Genomic DNA, 21559 nt, shown 5'->3' on the forward strand with positions numbered 1-21559 from the left:
CAAAATGCACCTTTTCACCTCGGTCTACCCCACCCCTACCCGACACCGCTCTCTGGCAACCTTTCCTACCACTAGAATGTCAGCTCTCATGTGCAGGGCTTCCTTGTCTACCTCATTTGTACCGGATCTGTTATGTTCTATTTTAGGTTTTACTTTACCTTGTATAATTTTAGTGTAAACTTTTTTTTACTTGCTCCATTGTTTTGTTTTTTTTGGTATGCTTTGTAATGCCGTTTGTCCGGCACTGTGAAATCTGTGGCACTTTGCAAATAAATGATGATGACTATGATAATGTAATCTTGTCTTGTTATGTATAACACATTTAACCACCCCCACCCCAAAAAAACAAACAAATCAAAGGTCATAAGATTGCATACCACCATGGGAGCCCTTTATATTAGAACTGTTTAAGCAATTCAGAGGAGCATAACCAATTATGTTGGAAAAGTTAATACAATGGGGAACATTAATGTAGGCTCCTGCCACTGTAACGTTGCATAGCTGGACGTGAATGTCTTCCATCATAGTGCCTCAGACCCGTCTCTAGTTCCACGTTAATGTTTTCCTCCACGGTGGTCCAGCAGTGTCTCTGGTTCCATGTGAATGTCTTCCTCCTCCTTGGGTTCCACATTAATCTGTTCATCCTCAGCAATTCAGCTCTGTCTTCCACACAAACGGTTTCCACCTTTGTGCCTCAGCTATGTATTACCCGTAAATTTTGTATTATTTTGCAGGATTAAAAAATAAACCTTTACTTGTTGGAAATGCACCAATAGCTTCAGAGTCCAGAGGTTGAAGGGGTTTCTTCAATCCCACATCTCTTCTCTCTCCATCTACATGTTGGCTGATCACCTCAGCTAAGGCCAGGCCGCTGATCGCTGCTCCTTCAACACACGGACTTACCAGCCAGTCCCCACATATGCCTACATTATGGCTTGATTGGAAGACACACTCCTCTCCATGAAGCACATTCAAGGGGTTTGCCGCTCCCCATAACTGCAGTTTGGTAAAACATGGAGTCAAAGTTTTTCGGTTTACACCAGTTACTGCCGCAAAACCATTCAGAAGTAGGTCTGTAACTTCTTTCTCCTTAGGAGGTGGTATAAACTCCTGCGGAACCTTATGAATGGCGCCAAAAGACTTGGTGCTAATGACCGTCCAGCATTCAAGCTGATTTTCTGTACTGTACTTAGAAGTGTTGTTTCCAATCCATGATAAGTCTGAATGTTCCACAAATGCTCCATCATAGTCAACTGCAATGCTACGTGGCAAAGCGATTATCAAAACCCAGAGGGAACACAGATGCATGATGTTGGCCTGCGGTGTCAGGACAGGACTGAACTTCACCTTAAGAAGACTGTGGATTTGTGGTGCCCCAGAGTCAGCCATAAGCTTGGCGGCACACTTCCCGTTATGGGCAACTACCAAATAATCAAACCAGCCATGGTCATCCACTTTCCACTTTTTGATTTGAGGGTCCCAGTGAACACTGCTGACCCACTTGTTTCTTTCAACATGGATGAGACTTGATAGACATTCGGGGACGGACTGCATTCCACGCGTGCCAATAAAGGTTTGCAGGTTCCTCACTTCAGTTGGCTTTGCACCCGATTTAAGTTGAACAATTCTGCTTGGCCAAACTCTTACTGCCTTCTTGCTGTGCATAAAGGACACAATCTTAGCAAATCTGGGATCGCTGACAGTGAAGAACTGGACCGCATGGTCAAATATGTGGAGTTTGCCATCGATGTTGATGTACCTACTACTACACCTCCCGCCTGGTGCCCGCTTTCCAGTATCGAAGACTATGGCGTTAGTGATTCCCAGCTGTGCCAGCCTTGCTGAACAGACCAAGCCTGAAATGCCTCCACCAATAATTGCCACAGATGTCTTCTTTTCACTCATCATGGGTGCAAGATAACCTATAGTAATTTAAAAAAATAATAATTATATCCACAATTTTACTTTTTTTTTCCAACTATTTAAAACCCACATATCAATTACTAGAAACACAATTAACGATATCTTGCATTTCTCTACTCCACAGGTTCTCAAACTCGGTCCTCAGGACCCCACACAGTGCATGTTTTGCAGGTCTCCTCACAGAATCACAAGTGAAATAATTAGCTCCACCTGTGGACCTTTTAAAATGGGTCAGTGAGTAATTAATACACCTGTGCACCTGGTGGGTTACCTTCAAAATATGCACTGTGTGGGGTCCTGAGGACCGAGTTTGAGAAACCCTGCTCTACTCCATTTGACGTACTGCTGGGACTATGACAGAGGTTGGAGCTTCCAAAGCAAATAAGCTTTGTTGTAATTAAAGGGGTCATTCTGACCCGTTTGCTCGCTGCATTTTAACACAGCAGAGCGAACGGGTCCCTGCTGCGCATGTGCCGTAGTGCGCCAGCGCATGCCAGACGGCCTAAGGTTGTCTGCAGGGATGCGATTGCCTCTGCCTGATTGACAGGCAGAGGCGATCGCTGGGTGGGAGGGGGCGGAACGGCGGCGTTTGGCCGTCGTTTTGTGGGCTTGGTCCGGCCAACGCAGGCGTGGCCGGACCGAATGGGGGGCGGCCAGCAGCGGCTGCGTGACATCACATGCAGCTGCTGCGGGCCAGGGAGCGATAAGTAGCTCCCGGCCAGCACGCTAAAGCTGCGCTGGTCGGGAGCTACTCTTGAAGTGCAAAGGCATCGCCGCTGTGCGATATCATTGCACTTCTGCAAAGGGGTCCGGACTGACATGCGGGGTGGACTAGCCCTGTGCTGGGCGTCCCCCCGCATGTCAGGGAAGATGAACGTAGCTGTGCTAACTTTAGCACAGCTACGATCAACTTGGAATGACCCCCTAAGTCAAATGCAAATAATAAGATTTTACTTACCGATAAATCTATTTCTCGTAGTCCGTAGTGGATGCTGGGACTCCGTCAGGACCATGGGGATTAGCGGCTCCGCAGGAGACAGGGCACAAAAATAAAGCTTTAGGATCAGGTGGTGTGCACTGGCTCCTCCCCCTATGACCCTCCTCCAAGCCTCAGTTAGGATACTGTGCCCGGACGAGCGTACACAATAAGGAAGGATTTTGAATCCCGGGTAAGACTCATACCAGCCACACCAATCACACCGTACAACTTGTGATCTGAACCCAGTTAACAGTATGATAAACGTAGGAGCCTGTGAACAGACGGCTCACAACAATAACAACCCGAATTTTTTGTAACAATAACTATGTACAAGTATTGCAGACAATCCGCACTTGGGATGGGCGCCCAGCATCCACTACGGACTACGAGAAATAGATTTATCGGTAAGTAAAATCTTACTTTCTCTGACGTCCTAGTGGATGCTGGGACTCCGTCAGGACCATGGGGATTATACCAAAGCTCCCAAACGGGCGGGAGAGTGCGGATGACTCTGCAGCACCGAATGAGAGAACTCCAGGTCCTCTTTAGCCAGGGTATCAAATTTGTAGAATTTTACAAACGAGTTCTCCCCCGACCACGTAGCTGCTCGGCAGAGTTGTAATGCCGAGACCCCTCGGGCAGCCGCCCAGGATGAGCCCACCTTCCTTGTGGAATGGGCCTTGACAGATTTAGGCTGTGGCAGGCCTGCCACAGAATGTGCAAGTTGAATTGTGCTACAAATCCAACGAGCAATCGTCTGCTTAGAAGCAGGAGCACCCAGCTTGTTGGGTGCACACAGTATAAACAGCGAGTCAGATTTTCTGACTCCAGCCGTCCTTGAAATATATATTCTCAATGCCCGGACAACGTCCAGCAACTTGGAATCCTCCAAATCGCTAGTAGCCGCAGGCACCACAACAGGCTGGTTCAGATGAAACGCCGACACCACCTTAGGCAGAAAATGAGGACGCGTCCGCAGGTCTGCCCTGTCCGAATGGAAAATCAGATATGGGCTTTTATACGATAAAGCCGCCAATTCTGATACTCTCCTGGCTGAAGCCAGGGCCAGTAGCATGGTTACTTTCCACGTAAGATATTTCAAATCCACGGATTTGAGTGGCTCAAACCAATGGGATTTGAGAAAATCCAAAACTACATTAAAGGTCCCACGGAGCCACAGGGGGCACAACCGGGGGCTGTATATGTAGTACTCCTTTAACAAAAGTCTGGACTTCAGGAACTGAAGCCAATTCTTTCTGGAAGAAAATCAACAGGGCCGAAATTTGAACCTTAATGGACCCCAATTTGAGGCCCATAGACAATCCTGTTTGCAGGAAATGTAGGAATCGACCCAGTCGAAATTCCTCCGTGGGGGCCTTCCTGGCCTCACACCACGCAACATATTTTCTCCAAATGCGGTGATAATGTTGTGCAGTCACCTCCTTCCTGGCTTTAACCAGTGTAGGAATGACCTCTTCCGGAATGCCTTTTTCCCTTAGAATTCGGCGTTCAACCGCCACGCCGTCAAACGCAGCCGCGGTAAGTCTTGGAATAGACACGGTCCCTGCTGAATCAGGTCCCGTCTTAGAGGTAGAGGCCACGGATTTTCCGTGAGCAACTCCTGAAGTTCCGGGTACCAAGTTCTTCTTGGCCAATCCGGAGCCACGAGTATCGTTCTTACTCCCCTTTGCCGTATAATTCTCAGTACTTTGGGTATGAGAGGCAGAGGAGGAAACACATACACTGACTGGAACACCCACGGTGTTACCAGAGCGTCCACAGCTATTGCCTGAGGGTCTCTTGACCTGGCGCAATACCTGTCCAGTTTTTTGTTGAGGCGAGACGCCATCATATCCACCTTTGGTTTTTCCCAACGGTTCACAATCATGTGGAAAACTTCTGGATGAAGTCCCCACTCTCCCGGGTGTAGATCGTGTCTGCTGAGGAAGTCTGCTTTCCAGTTGTCCACTCCCGGAATGAACACTGCTGACAGTGCTATCACATGATCTTCCGCCCAGCGAAGAATCCTTGCAGCTTCTGCCATTGCTCTCCTGCTTCTTGTGCCGCCCTGTCTGTTTACGTGGGCGACTGCCGTGATGTTGTCCGACTGGATCAACACCGGCTGACCCTGAAGCAGGGGTTTTGCCAGGCTTAGAGCATTGTAAATTTCTCTTAGCTCCAGTATATTTATGTGAAGAGACATCTCCAGGCTTGACCATACTCCCTGGAAGTTTCTTCCCTGTGTGACCGCTCCCCAGCCTCTCAGACTGGCATCCGTGGTCACCAGGACCCAGTCCTGTATGCCGAATCTGCGGCCTTCTAACAGATGAGCACTCTGCAACCACCACAGAAGAGACACCCTTGTCCGTGGCGATAAGGTTATCCGCTGATGCATCTGCAGATGCGATCCGGACCATTTGTCCAGCAGATCCCACTGAAAAGTTCGTGCGTGGAATCTGCCGAATGGGATTGCTTCGTAAGAAGCCACCATCTTTCCCAGGACTCTTGTGCATTGATGCACAGACACTTTTCCTGGTTTTAGGAGGTTCCTGACAAGTTCGGATAACTCCTTGGCTTTCTCCTCCGGAAGAAACACCTTTTTCTGAACCGTGTCCAGAATCATTCCCAGGAACAGCAGACGTGTTGTCGGGGTCAACTGAGATTTTGGAAAATTCAGAATCCACCCGTGTCCGTCCTCCAGCTGTTCTCTGGACCTTGCCCTTATCAGGAGATCGTCCAAGTAAGGGATAATTAATACGCCTCTTCTTCGCAGAAGAATCATCATTTCGGCCATTACCTTGGTAAAGACCCGAGGTGCCGTGGACAATCCAAACGGCAGCGTCTGAAACTGATAATGACAGTTTTGCACCACGAACCTGAGGTACCCTTGATGTGAAGGGCAAATTGGGACATGCAGGTAAGCATCTTTTATGTCCAGGGACACCATAAAGTCCCCTTCTTCCAGATTCGCTATCACTGCTCTGAGTGATTCCATCTTGAACTTGAATTTTTGTATGTACAGGTTCAAAGATTTCAGATTTAGAATAGGTCTTACCGAGCCGTCCGGCTTCGGTACCACAATATAGCGTGGAGTAATACCCCTTTCCCTGTTGTAGGAGGGGTACCTTGACTATCACCTGCTGAGAAAACAGCTTGTGAATGGCTTCCAATACCGTCGCCCTGTCTGTGGGAGACGTTGGCAAAGCAGACTTTAGGAACCGGCGAGGGGGAGACTTCTCGAATTCCAACCTGTAACCCTGAGATACTACCTGCAGGATCCAGGGGTCCACCTGTGAGCAAGCCCACTGCGCGCTTAAATTCTTGAGTCGACCCCCCACCGTTCCTGAGTCCGCTTGTAAAGCCCCAGCGTCATGCTGAGGGCTTTGCAGAACCCGCGGAGGGCTTCTGTTCCTGGGAAGGAGCTGCTTGCTGCCCTCTCTTACCCTTTCCTCTGCCTCGGGGCAGATATGACTGTCCTTTTGCCCGCTTGTTCTTATAGGACCGAAAGGACTGCGGCTGAAAAGACGGTGTCTTTTTCTGTTGGGAGGGGGTCTGAGGTAAAAAGGTGGATTTCCCGGCAGTTGCCGTGGCCACCAGATCCGATAGACCGACGCCAAATAATTCCTCCCCTTTATACGGCAATACTTCCATATGCCGTTTGGAATCCGCATCACCTGACCACTGTCGTGTCCATAAACTTCTTCTGGCAGATATGGACATCGCACTTACTCTCGATGCCAGAGTGCAAATATCCCTCTGAGCATCTCGCATATAAAGAAAAGCATCCTTTAATTGCTCTAAAGTCTGTAAAATACTGTCCCTATCCAGGGTATCAATATTTTCAGTCAGGGAATCCGACCAGACCACCCCAGCACTGCACATCCAGGCTGAGGCGATGGCTGGTCGCAGTATAACACCAGTATGTGTGTATATACTTTTTAGGGTAGTTTCCAGCCTCCTATCAGCTGGATCCTTGAGGGCGGCCGTATCAGGAGACGGTAACGCCACTTGTTTTGATAAGCGTGTGAGCGCCTTATCCACCTTAGGGGGTATTTCCCAGCGCGCCCTAACCTCTGGCGGGAAAGGGTATAATGCCAATAACTTTTTTGAAATTAGCACTTTTCTATCTGGGTTAACCCACGCTTCATCACATACATCATTCAATTCCTCTGATTCAGGAAAAACTACAGGTAGTTTTTTCACCCCCCACATAATACCCCTTTTTGTGGTACTTGTAGTATCAGAGATATGCAAAGCCTCCTTCATTGCCGTGATCATATAACGTGTGGCCCTACTGGAAAATACGTCTGTTTCTTCACCGTCGACACTAGATTCAGTGTCCGTGTCTGGGTCTGTGTCGACCGACTGAGGTAAAGGGCGTTTTACAGCCCCTGACGGTGTCTGAGACGCCTGGGCAGGTACTAACTGGTTTGACGGCCGTCTCATGTCGTCAACTGATTTTTGTAATGTGCTGACATTATCACGTAATTCCATAAACAAAGCCATCCATTCCGGTGTCGACTCCCTGGGGGGTGACATCACCATTACCGGCAATTGCTCGGCCTCCACACCAACATCGTCCTCATACATGTCGACACACACGTACCGACACACAGCAGACACACAGGGAATGCTCTATTGAAGACAGGACCCCACTAGCCCTTTGGGGAGACAGAGGGAGAGTTTGCCAGCACACACCCAAGCGCTATAATATATATGGGAACAACCCTATATAAGTGTTGTATCCTTATAGCAGCTTAAATATAGTAATATCGCCAAAAAAAGTGCCCCCCCTCTCTGTTTTACCCTGTTTCTGTAGTGCAGTGCAGGGGAGAGTCCTGGGAGCCTTCCTCACAGCGGAGCTGAGCAGGAAAATGGCGCTGTGTGCTGAGGAGAATAAGCCCCGCCCCCTATTTCGGCGGGCTCTTCTCCGGAGTTTGTGAGATCTGGCAGGGGTTAAATACATCTATATAGCCTCAAGGGCTATATGTGATGTATTTTTAGCCATAAAAAGGTATTATACATTGCTGCCCAGGGCGCCCCCCCAGCGCCCTGCACCCTCCGTGACCGCTGTGTGAAGTGTGCTGACAACAATGGCGCACAGCTGCAGTGCTGTGCGCTACCTCAGGAAGACTGAAAAGTCTTCTGCCGCCTGCTTCTGGACCTCTTCCATCTTCGGCATCTGCAAGGGGGGTCGGCGGCGCGGCTCCGGGACGAACCCCAGGGTGAGACCTGTGTTCTGACTCCCTCTGGAGCTAATGGTGTCCAGTAGCCTAAGAAGCCAATCCATCCTGCACGCAGGTGAGTTCACTTCTCTCCCCTAAGTCCCTCGATGCAGTGAGCCTGTTGCCAGCAGGACTCACTGAAAATAAAAAACCTAAAAACTTTTTCTAAGCAGCTCTTTAGGAGAGCCACCTAGATTGCACCCTGCTCGGACGGGCACAAAAACCTAACTGAGGCTTGGAGGAGGGTCATAGGGGGAGGAGCCAGTGCACACCACCTGATCCTAAAGCTTTATTTTTGTGCCCTGTCTCCTGCGGAGCCGCTAATCCCCATGGTCCTGACGGAGTCCCAGCATCCACTAGGACGTCAGAGAAAAATAACATAAATTAATCAAAGGTTTAACAATACAGAATATATTCTCCACTTGTTTGGGCTGTACATGTGAAGTCTGCGGACTTCAGCCTAACATTGCAGTAGTGATGGCGGTTCTGTACCTTACACCCCCACAGAGTTCCTGCGCCCCGAAGCTGTTACTCAGCCTTGTGCACCTCTAGACCAGTCCTGGCCAACCTGTGTCTCTCCTGCTGTTCTCTTTGTGCATTGAGGGAGTCTATTTACTTAGAATGAATGGAGAAAAAGTGGACGGAGATAAAATGACCAGCCAACCAGCTGCTAACTGTCATTTTTCAAACCCAGCTTGTAACATGTTAGTTAGGAGCTGATAGGCTGGTACTTTAGCTCCGCCCACTTTATCCCCAGCCATGGCTTAGTAAATAGACCCGTTAGTCACGTCAAAGGTAGATGTATCCTTTAGCCATCTATCATTAACATAATCTTACTTTCTTGCAAGCTCACCCCTATAGGCAAAGCAAGGCAAGAGGTAATTTAATAGATAGTGCAATGGGCCCAATTCAGATCTGATTGCTGGGCTGCGTTTTCTGCTGTCCTGCGATCAGATAGTCGCCGCCTACAGGGGGAGTGTTTTTATTGCTGTGCAAGTGTGCGTTTCTATGTGTAGTAGAGCTGCTAAAAATCAGTTTGTGCAGTCTCTGCGCAGCCCAGGCCTAAAGGGCCCTACACACTAGAAGACATGACCGATGTGAAAGATGAACAATGTGGACGATGAGCAATTTCCCTTGAACTTTCCCAGAGCCCTGACAAATGAAACTGAGTGTACACACTAAGAAATTTTTCAAACAATTTGAAAGATGAAAGATATCTTTGGAATCGGCACCTCTTTTATGTATTTTAATATTGGGGAAGCATTTCTGGGTGTGTGGGGAGGGCTGTAGAAGGGGGAACCATTTAAGTTATTTTCACCCACTGCCCCACCAATTTCCACTGTGCCACCAACTTAATAAAAAATTCATTATAATGGGTTCAATACATATAAAATATATACAGACCAGAGTGCCCGGCTCTCCCATTAAGACCGCGTTACTGCGCCGGGTGCCTCCACAAATAATAATCACATAAAGTTCAAAGGTGCGGCACTCATAGCGGCTTGAATAAAGGACAACAGCAGGGCATGCGTATAGACAACGTTACAATGCCTTTATTGCGGCATAAAAGACCTGATGACAATGTCGCAATAAAGGCATTGAAACGTTGTTGATACACATGCCCTGCTGTTGTCCTTTATTCAAGCCGCTAGCAGTGCTGCACCTAGCTGAGCCGCTGACGGGAGCCGCTGAACGTTCAGCGTCTCTGTCCACTGCCCCACCAATGAAGTTATAAACCCACTGTGCCACCAACCCACTGTGCCACCAACTTAATATAAAATTAATTATAATGGGTTCAAGCCTCTGAATATAATATTGATCAGGGTTCATTGAGATTTCAGTCCGACACAGTTCACTGGTACGGTCTCGAGCCTTGAACAGACCGGGCTTCAACCACATAATACCAACAGTGTTTCATATATACAGATGCTGCAACAGCCTCTGAGGGTCGAAATTCAAGACTGCACCCGCAGTGAAGAGAAAGCACCGCAGCTGGCCAAGGACCTCAGGAGCGTGGAGAGGTAAGAGCAGAGCAGGTCACCGGTTCCAGGGTCTGGTCAGGTAACTCAGCCTTCTACACTAATCCTGTACAGATTATTCAGAAATATCACAAACACTCCAAATGCTGCTGGTCCAAACCATTTTAGATATGGGAGACTCAACCTGTATATCATATTATAGCTACACACATATACATACACAGTGCAATATATGGGCATATACACAGTATATGTCCATATATTGTGTTAATATACACACACAGAATGATATCTTGTTATGGGCTGCAATCGGGTCTCTAAAACATTGATTGCAATAATAGATATTTCCATGACAACGTATGCGGTTTTGTAAGCTCAATGAAATTCTCAGTATGATATTGGAGGTATAGTAGACAATGAAATAATATACCCTCGAGTACGAGGCTTGCTCATCTTCTTTCAAGGAAAAAGGGGGGATTGGATGTTCATTCATGATGCTGGGAGCTTGGTGGCCTGTAAAAACTGAATTCTTACAATCTTACCCGGTGGTGCCTATGTGCCCTTCCTCTGGTTGCATTTCTGTACATATAGACTGGCATTCCAGCTTAGCAAACTCTGCCTTCTGCTTTCCGGATGCGGTGAAGATTGCAAAACACTATTACCAACTGCCACGCCGGATATATATTGCAAGCTGGTCTGCCTGAATCCCATTACCTTATATCTCAGCTGGAGAATTCTGATTTGCATCGAGCAGACCTGGGGTCATCGAAAGATGATACTGCAACAGCCATGTAGATGAAGTAGGCTTTACAGCATATTCTGGGGGGAGCTGGTGCACAGGTATAGATGGGGTGGGGGGTGGGGGCTAGAGGGGTGCTTTAACCCAAAACTATCAATCTGATTCTCTCATTGTCTAGTTGACTTTAGAAAATGAAAGCACATTACTTTTTGGTTGTTAAGGGTAATGATGGAAATACTTGCAGTTACCAGTGGACCACATTTAATGAATGCCCCAGTTCCTCACATCACGCCACAGGATGGTACAGCAGTGGCAAATGCAGGATTTCTAGAGGGGGTTTCCAAATACAATCTTCCACTCTGACGAACATAGAATACAGTATTAATATTTAACACTATAGATGGTCTAGAGCAGGGGTTCTCAAACTCGGTCCTCAGGACCCCACACAGTGCATGTTTTGCAGGTAACCCACCAGGTGCACAGGTGTATTAATTACTCACTGACACATTTTAAAAGGTCCACAGGTGAAGCTAATTATGTCACTTGGAATTATTTGAGGAGACCTGCAAAACATGCACTGTGTGGAGTCCTGAGGACAGAGTTTGAGAACCTGTGGTCTAGAGTATAGGCTGTATCAAACACATTTAAATAATATAAATAAGATAAGTGGTCAGGAAAAGGTTAAACATACTATAACAAATAAATATATACACAAACATAATAGAACCAGTACTGCACTTTCTAAGCACACATTCTCCCACCTAATCATAAGGCTCCTGCCTCTTCTTCCTGGCAGCTACTCTCTGGTCCAGTGCACTGACTGAAGACTCAGAACCACACACACAGCAAACTTGGTAGAAGAAGCTGCTTCCACTGGGCATGTGCAGCAGCTCTGCCCTGTCCCTTAAACTGCATGATGTGGTGGCCGTTTTATATACCATTGCTATTGTCCTAACTTGAGCCAATTGCCAAGAGGAGGGGGAGGGGGGGTTCTGGGCAACCAGAACCACCCACCCACACCACCGCCTTTTTTGCCATTTGTTCTTTAATGGAAAAAAGGTGTACCATGGATTTATAAAGCAAGCGAGACAGTGACATTGCACTAAAGGCCACACCATCTGTATAAAGAATTGGGTTGTACCAGCAAATCTGAAAGCTAAGTGTGTTACTTCCAATTGAACGTTGCTAATTAAACAAATAGTGAATGCTGAGGACTTGTCCTAATTTCTCAATACTTGGAAACACGGAGCTCTAAATTAAGTCAGGAAAAAGAAATGCGGTTTTAAAGCATCAAAAGCCAACACAAACCCTGGGTGTATTTACCTTGCCTCACGTCTACCACAAAACTGGCAAAACACACTCGTCCTGGCTAATACCTTGAAAGGGATCGTGACCATCCATTTATAACCAGCTGCTTAATGCAACCACGGCTATTCATGTATTTTTATGAGCGTGTTCGGGTGGAGAAATCAAATACGCTTGCAATCAGAGCCCGCGAGCTTGGCAGGCTTTGCAGAGAAGGACCAACCTGAGATGCCTATTAACAGCTAGAACCCTTCAATATTGTTTTATTTCTGTAGAACTAGTACATGGGTGTATTTTATTTTTCAGAAATAACATTCTTTGTAAAAACATACTAGGCAATTGCCCACAGGGAGTTTGAAATATGTTTAGCACAAAACACATTTTGGAATAAAGGCAGGTCATTTCTGTGGGATGCAGTCAATTTACCTCCAATCAAAATCCCGACAGTCGAAATTCCGACAGCAATTGGCCGACGGTCAAAATCCCGACATGGACAAAATACCAACATTTAAAATACCGACAAGGTCAAAATGCCGACGTGTAAAATGCCGACAGGTCAAAATCCCGACATGGACAAAATACTGACATGAGTTTTTCATTGAAACCGGCTTGTTCATACCTTACCATCCCAGTGGACCTCGGGGGGGGGGGGGGGGGGGGAGACTATAATAGTATGCCGAGCGCAGCGAGCCATGCGAAGGGACGCGGTACACTTATGAAAAATGAAAACGCATGTCGGTATTTTGACCTGTCGCCATTTTACATGTCGGTATTTTGACCTTGTCTGTATTTTAAATGTCGGTATTTTGTCCATGTCGGGATTTTGGCCGTCGGCCAATTGCTTTCGGGATTTTGATTGGAGGTATTTCATACCGATCCCACAGGTAGATGGGACAAGAACTTAATATTTAGTTGCAGGTTGTAAATCAGAATCAGCTTCATTAGGGCAAAGGAAAATGAAAGAACAAGATTGTCTTTTGTGTTGGCACACTTGAAAGAAGAGATATATATTTATTTATCACAATGTAATGATTATTACGTTAAAACATAACTTTTATTCTTTATATAAAGAATAAAAGTTTAAATAAAGAATAAACGTTATGTTTTAACGTAATAATCATTACATTGTGATAAATAAATATATATCTCTTCTTTCAAGTGCGCCAACACAAAAGACAATCTTGTTCTTTCATTTTCCTTTGCCCTTCAGTATTATTGTCTTAGGCAGCACCCCCAGTTTCTAGATTCGAATTAATAACGGTATGAATAATTGGGGATAAAATCATAATAAAACTTGTGCAGAAGTATACTATCCCACCTCCCCCTTTCCTTTCCCTTATGAGAATCAGCTTCATTAGCCGGGTATACTTGCGTATACTAGGAGTTTGTCTTCGGTTTGCTATACAACAGCCAAGTAGGTAACAGATAAGCGGGGGGAGGGGGCAAGTAAAGTCACACAGATAGGAAAACCGTAGGGACACAAGTGAGTTACATGTACGTCTAGTCAGTCAATATTCAGGAGTTCAGCAGGCGGACCGCTTGGGGAAATAAACTTTTGAGGCTTCTGGTGGACCCGACGGGGACGGCCCTGTAACGCCTGCCTGAAGGAAGCAAGTTAGACATGCTGTGGCCGGGGTGTAGCTAGGGTTACCACCTCATCCCTTTAATTCTGGACACATATTAATTACACAGGTTCTGTGGCCGATTAAAAGCCAGGTGAAATGGAGTCTTGAAGTCAGCCAGCCACAGAACCTGTGTAATTAATATGTGTCCAGAATTAAAGGGATGAGGTGGCAACCCTAGGTGTAGCTGGTGCTTTACTATCTTCATTGCCCGCTTTTTAGCTCTGGACAGGTACAGGTCCTGGACTGAGGGACGGTTGGCCCCCGATGATCTTCTCTGCGGTTCTGACCACCTCTTGGAGACTGCATCTGTCCCTCGTGCTGGTGGAGCCGTACCATACCAGTATCGAGGAGCACAGTACCGACTCCACAATAGCATTAGATACAAGTGGGGTGAACCATATTATGCCGTCACAATCTACATATAAAATGACAGACATTGGTCTGGCCAGTCCAGTCTGCAGGTTCCGTGGCTGGCTGACTTCAAGCCTGCATTCCAGCTGTTTTAATCAGCCACAGAACCTGTGTAATTAATGAGTGTCCCGATTTAAAGGGATAGTATGGTAAGCCTACCAATACGTTAATTCAGAGTTTCCCAAACTCCGCTACTACAGTCCAGGTTTCAAGGATATCCATGCTCCAGCACAGATGACAATCACTACAGTAGTACCTCAGTCTCAGTTTGATGTAGCCATCTGGAATGGATTCAGGCATGGATATCCTTAAATCCTGGACTGTAATATGGCAGAGTTTGGGCAACTCTGCGTTAACACTGGTCAGTAAGAAATAGGTAGCATATTATATATATATATATATATATATATATATATATATATATATATATATATATATATATATATATATTGATTATATATAAAATTTGACCACCTCCTAATACTATAAATACACACACACAAATATCAAGAATAAATGACGAGGCTGAAGTTAGCTTCTTATTCGGCCAGCTTCTTATTCACTTCTTATTCAAGCTCCAGCTTCTTATTCACTTCTTATTCGAGCTCCAGCTTCTTATTCAGATCATTCAGTTTTGCAAGGGTTAATGAGTCTTGGGCAACACATTTGACAACTGAAATTCACAGAGCAGGGTCCCTTTCATATGACCCACATGTATTTTGGCTTGCCCAACGCTGGTTTGGGCATGAAATACGCTGGCAAAGTGGGCACATACACTATAATTCACCATTTTGAATAAGTAGCTGTAGTTTTGCAAGGGTTAACGAGTGTCGGGCAACAATTTTGACACCTGAAATCAAGTGAGTCGGGTCACTTGCATATGACCCACATGTATTTTTCCTTGCCCAACACTGGTTTGGGCATGAAATACGCTGGCAAGGTGGGCACATACACGATATTATAATTTACTATTTTGAATAAGTAGCTGTAGTTTTGCAAGGGTTAACGAGTCTCGGGCAACAATTTTGACACCTGAAATCAACTGAGTCGGGTCACTTTCATATGACTCACATGGATTTTTCCTTGCCCAACACTGGTTTGGGCATGAAATACGCTGCCCAAGTGGGCACCTTAACACTATCATTTTCTATTATGAATAAGTAGCTATAGTTTGGCAAGGGTTAACGAGTCTCGGGCAACAATTTTGACACCTGAAATCAACTGAGTCGGGTCACTTGCATATGACCCACATGGATTTTGCCTTGCCCAACACTGGTTTGGGCATGAAATACGCTGGCAAAATAGGCACCTTAACACTATAATTTTCCATTATGAATAAGTAGCTGTAGTTTGGCATGGGTTAACGAGTCTCGGGCAACAATTTTGACAGCTGAAATCAACTGAGTCGGGTCACTTGCATATGACCCACATGGATTTTGCCTTGCCCAACACTGGTTTGGGCATGAAATACGCTGCCCAGATGGGCACCTTAACACTACCATTTTCCATTATGAATAAGTAGCTGTAGTTTTGCAAGGGTTAACGAATCTCGGGCAACAATTTTGACACCTGAAATCAACTGAGTCGGGTCACTTGCATATGACCCACATGTATTTTAACTTGCCCAACACTGGTTTGGGCATGAAATACGCTGCCCAAGTGGGTACCTTAACACTATCTTTTTCTATTTTGAATAAGTAGCTGTAGTTTTGCAAGGGTTAATGAGTCTCGGGCAACAATTTTGACAGCTGAAATCAACTGAGTCGGGTCACTTGCATATGACCCACATGGATTTTGCCTTGCCCAACACTGGTTTGGGCATGAAATACGCTGCCCAAATGGGCACCTTAACACTATCATTTTCCATTATGAATAAGTAGCTGTAGTTTTGCAAGGGTTAACGAATCTCGGGCAACAATTTTGACACCTGAAATCAACTGAGTCGGGTCACTTGCATATGACCCACATGTATTTTAACTTGCCCAACACTGGTTTGGGCATGAAATACGCTGCCCAAGTGGGTACCTTAACACTATCTTTTTCTATTATGAATAAGTAGCTGTAGTTTTGCAAGGGTTAACGAGTCTCGGGCAACAATTTTGACACCAGAAATCAATAGAGTCGGGTCACTTGCATATGACCCACATGGATTTTGCCTTGCCCGACACTGGTTTGGGCATGAAATACGCTGGCAAGGTGGGCATATACACAGTATTATTAATTACTATTTTGAAGAAGTAGCTGTAGTTTTGCAAGGGTTAACGAGTCTCGGGCAACAATTTTGACAGCTGAAATCAACTGAGTCAGGTCACTTGCATATGACCCACATGGATTTTGCCTTGCCCAACACTGGTTTGGGCATGAAATACGCTGCCCAAATGGGCACCTTAACACTATCATTTTCCATTATGAATAAGTAGCTGTAGTTTTGCAAGGGTTAACGAGTCTCGGGCAACAATTTTGACACCTGAAATCAACTGAGTCGGGTCACTTGCATATGACCCACATGTATTTTGCCTTGCCCAACACTGGTTTGGGCCTGAAATATGCTGCCCAAGTGGGCACCTTTTCACTATCTTTTTCTATTATGAATAAGTAGCTGTAGTTTTGCAAGGGTTAACGAGTCTCGGGCAACAATTTTGACACCAGAAATCAATAGAGTCGGGTCACTTGCATATGACCCACATGGATTTTGCCTTGCCCGAAACTGGTTTGGGCATGAAATACGCTGGCAAGGTGGGCATATACACAGTATTATGAATTACTATTTTGAATAAGTAGCTGTAGTTTTGCAAGGGTTAACGAGTCTCGGGCAACAATTTTGACAGCTGAAATCAACTGAGTCGGGTCACTTGCATATGACCCACATGGATTTTGCCTTGCCCAACACTGGTTTGGGCATGAAATACGCTGCCCAAGTGGGCACCTTAACACTATCATTTTCCATTATGAATAAGTAGCTGCCCACCTTGCCAGCGTATTTCATGCCCAAACCAGTGTCGGGCAAGGCAAAATCTATGTGGGTCATATGCAAGTGACCCGACTCTATTGAGATCTGGTGTCAAAATTGTTGCCCGAGACTCGTTAACCCTTGCAAAACTACAGCTACTTATTCATAATAGAAAAAGATAGTGTTAAGGTGCCCACTTTGGCAGCATATTTCATGCCCAAACCAGTGTTGGGTAAGGCAAAATCCATGTGGGTCATATGCAAGTGACCTGACTCAGTTGATTTCAGCTGTCAAAATTGTTGCCCGAGACTCGTTAACCCTTGCAAAACTACAGCTACTTATTAAAAATAGTAATTCATAAAACTGTGTATATGCCCACCTTTCCAGCGTATTTCATGCCCAAACCAGTGTCGGGCAAGGAAAAATCCATGTGGGTCATGCGCAAGTGACCAGAATCGGTTGATTTCAGCTGTCAAAATTGTTGCCCGAGACTTGTTAACCCTTGCCAAACTACAGCTACTTATTCATAATAGAAAATGATAGTGTTAAGGTGCCTACTTTGCCAGCGTATTTCATGCCCAAACCAGTGTTGGGCAAGGCAAAATCCATGTGGGTCATATGCAAGTGACCTGACTCAGTTGATTTCAGGTGTCAAAATTGTTGCCCGAGACTCATTAACCCTTGCAAAACTAGAGCTACTTATTCATAATAGAAAAAGATAGTGTTAAGGTACCCACTTGGGCAGCGTATTTCATGCCCAAACCAGTGTTGGGCAAGGCAAAATCCATGTGGGTCATATGCAAGTGACCCGACTCAGTTGATTTCAGCTGTCAAAATTGTTGCCCGAGACTCGTTAACCCTTGCAAAAATACAGCTACTTATTCAAAATAGTAATTCATAATACTGTGTATATGCCCACCTTGCCAGCGTATTTCATGCCCAAACCAGTGTTGGGCAAGGCAAAATACATGTGGGTCATATGCAAGTGACCCGACTCAGTTGATTTCAGCTGTCAAAATTTTTGTCCGAGACTCGTTAACCCTTGAAAAACTAGAGCTACTTATTCAAAATAGAAAATGATAGTGTTAAGGTGCCTACTTTGCCAGCGTATTTCATGCCCAAACCAGTGTTGGGCAAGGCAAAATCCATGTGGGTCATATGCAAGTGACCCGACTCTATAGATTTCTGGTGTCAAAATTGTTGCCCGAGACTCGTTAACCCTTGCAAAACTACAGCTACTTATTCAAAATAGTAATTCATGATACTGTGTATATGCCCACCTTGCCAGCGTATTTCATGCCCAAACCAGTGTCGGGCAAGGCAAAATTCATGTGGATCATACGCAAGTGACCAGACTCAGTTGATTTCAGCTGTCAAAATTGTTGCCCGAGACTCGTTAACCCTTGCCAAACTACAGCTACTTATTCATAATACAAAAAGATAGTGTTAAGGTGCCTACTTTGCCAGCGTATTTCATGCCCAAACCAGTGTTGGGCAAGGCAAAATCAATGTGAGTCATATGCAAGTGACCTGACTCAGTTGATTTCAGGTGTCAAAATTGTTGCCCGAGACTCATTAACCCTTGCAATACTAGAGCTACTTATTCATAATAGAAAATGATAGTGTTAAAGTACCCACTTGGGCAGCGTATTTCATGCCCAAACCAGTGTTGGGCAAGGCAAAATCCATGTGGGTCATATGCAAGTGACCCGACTCAGTTGATTTCAGCTGTCAAAATTGTTGCCCGAGACTCGATAACCCATGCCAAACTACAGCTACTTATTCATAATGGAAAATTATAGTGTTAAGGTGCCTACTTTGCCAGCGTATTTCATGCCCAAACCAGTGTTGGGCAAGGCAAAATCCATGTGGGTCATATGCAAGTGACCCGACTCAGTTGATTTCAGGTGTCAAAATTGTTGTCCGAGACTCGTTAACCCTTGCCAAACTATAGCTACTTATTCATAATAGAAAATGATAGTGTTAAGGTGCCCACTTGGGCAGCGTATTTCATGCCCAAACCAGTGTTGGGCAAGGCAAAATCCATGTGGGTCATATGCAAGTGACCTGACTCAGTTGATTTCAGGTGTCAAAATTGTTGCCCGAGACTCATTAACCCTTGCAAAACTAGAGCTACTTATTCATAATAGAAAAAGATAGTGTTAAGGTACCCACTTGGGCAGCGTATTTCATGCCCAAACCAGTGTTGGGCAAGGCAAAATCCATGTGGGTCATATGCAAGTGACCCGACTCAGTTGATTTCAGCTGTCAAAATTGTTGCCCGAGACTCGTTAACCCTTGCAAAAATACAGCTACTTATTCAAAATAGTAATTCATAATACTGTGTATATGCCCACCTTGCCAGCGTATTTCATGCCCAAACCAGTGTTGGGCAAGGCAAAATACATGTGGGTCATATGCAAGTGACCCGACTCAGTTGATTTCAGCTGTCAAAATTTTTGTCCGAGACTCGTTAACCCTTGAAAAACTAGAGCTACTTATTCAAAATAGAAAATGATAGTGTTAAGGTGCCTACTTTGCCAGCGTATTTCATGCCCAAACCAGTGTTGGGCAAGGCAAAATCCATGTGGGTCATATGCAAGTGACCCGACTCTATAGATTTCTGGTGTCAAAATTGTTGCCCGAGACTCGTTAACCCTTGCAAAACTACAGCTACTTATTCAAAATAGTAATTCATGATACTGTGTATATGCCCACCTTGCCAGCGTATTTCATGCCCAAACCAGTGTCGGGCAAGGCAAAATTCATGTGGATCATACGCAAGTGACCAGACTCAGTTGATTTCAGCTGTCAAAATTGTTGCCCGAGACTCGTTAACCCTTGCCAAACTACAGCTACTTATTCATAATACAAAAAGATAGTGTTAAGGTGCCTACTTTGCCAGCGTATTTCATGCCCAAACCAGTGTTGGGCAAGGCAAAATCAATGTGAGTCATATGCAAGTGACCTGACTCAGTTGATTTCAGGTGTCAAAATTGTTGCCCGAGACTCATTAACCCTTGCAATACTAGAGCTACTTATTCATAATAGAAAATGATAGTGTTAAAGTACCCACTTGGGCAGCGTATTTCATGCCCAAACCAGTGTTGGGCAAGGCAAAATCCATGTGGGTCATATGCAAGTGACCCGACTCAGTTGATTTCAGCTGTCAAAATTGTTGCCCGAGACTCGATAACCCATGCCAAACTACAGCTACTTATTCATAATGGAAAATTATAGTGTTAAGGTGCCTACTTTGCCAGCGTATTTCATGCCCAAACCAGTGTTGGGCAAGGCAAAATCCATGTGGGTCATATGCAAGTGACCCGACTCAGTTGATTTCAGGTGTCAAAATTGTTGTCCGAGACTCGTTAACCCTTGCCAAACTATAGCTACTTATTCATAATAGAAAATGATAGTGTTAAGGTGCCCACTTGGGCAGCGTATTTCATGCCCAAACCAGTGTTGGGCAAGGCAAAATCCATGTGAGTCATATGCAAGTGACCCGACTCAGTTGATTTCAGGTGTCAAAATTGTTGCCCGAGACTCGTTAACCCTTGCAAAACTACAGCTACTTATTCAAAATAGTAAATTATAATATCGTGTATGTGCCCACCTTGCCAGCGTATTTCATGCCCAAACCAGTGTTGGGCAAGGAAAAATACATGTGGGTCATATGCAAGTGACCCGACTCATTTGATTTCAGGTGTCAAAATTGTTGCCCGAGACTCGTTAACCCTTGCAAAACTACAGCTACTTATTCAAAATAGTAAATTATAATATCGTGTATGTGCCCACCTTGCCAGCGTATTTCATGCCCAAACCAGTGTTGGGCAAGGAAAAATACATGTGGGTCATATGCAAGTGACCCGACTCACTTGATTTCAGGTGTCAAAATTGTTGCCCGACACTCGTTAACCCTTGCAAAACTACAGCTACTTATTCAAAATGGTGAATTATAGTGTATGTGCCCACTTTGCCAGCGTATTTCATGCCCAAACCAGCGTTGGGCAAGCCAAAATACATGTGGGTCATATGAAAGGGACCCTGCTCTGTGAATTTCAGTTGTCAAATGTGTTGCCCAAGACTCATTAACCCTTGCAAAACTGAATGATCTGAATAAGAAGCTGGAGCTCGAATAAGAAGTGAATAAGAAGCTGGAGCTTGAATAAGAAGCGAATAAGAAGCTAACTTCAGCCTCGTGAATAAATGTGACATCCAGTAGTACTGTGAACCCCTTATATAGACCTCTTTGTAGGGACCAGAAATATTGTGGGACAGTAGGAAAAGGAAATAAATGGAACTGAATCGTACTTATATATAACAGATGATCTCACCTAGATACATATGTTGCATACACTGTAACAACTCCGGCACAGCTGCACTCTCCCCCGACTTCCTGTCTGCACCCAGGCAGCACTCT

At 45.3% G+C, this 21559-nt stretch overlaps 1 protein-coding gene across 3 annotated transcripts; it reads right to left on the bottom strand.

Annotated features, from left to right (window-relative positions):
* Positions 1–364: 364 nt before the first annotated feature.
* Positions 365–21558, bottom strand: LOC134958505 (uncharacterized). 3 transcript variants are annotated; one of them, XM_063941166.1, is made up of 3 exons: positions 21474–21558; positions 11094–11204; positions 365–1922 (listed from the first exon to the last, which is right to left on the bottom strand). In XM_063941166.1, exons 2-3 carry the CDS (start codon positions 11104–11106, stop codon positions 724–726), a joined length of 1212 nt encoding a protein of 403 aa, XP_063797236.1. In that variant the 5' UTR covers positions 11107–11204; positions 21474–21558; the 3' UTR covers positions 365–723. The 3 variants fall into 3 exon arrangements, with proteins under 3 accessions (XP_063797236.1, XP_063797235.1, XP_063797237.1); XM_063941165.1 differs by lacking the exon at positions 11094–11204; XM_063941167.1 differs by lacking the exons at positions 11094–11204; positions 21474–21558 and adding an exon at positions 10821–11061.
* Position 21559: the final 1 nt, after the last annotated feature.

This window comes from Pseudophryne corroboree, chromosome 9 (genome assembly GCF_028390025.1).
Source record: "Pseudophryne corroboree isolate aPseCor3 chromosome 9, aPseCor3.hap2, whole genome shotgun sequence".
NCBI lineage: Eukaryota > Metazoa > Chordata > Amphibia > Anura > Myobatrachidae > Pseudophryne > Pseudophryne corroboree.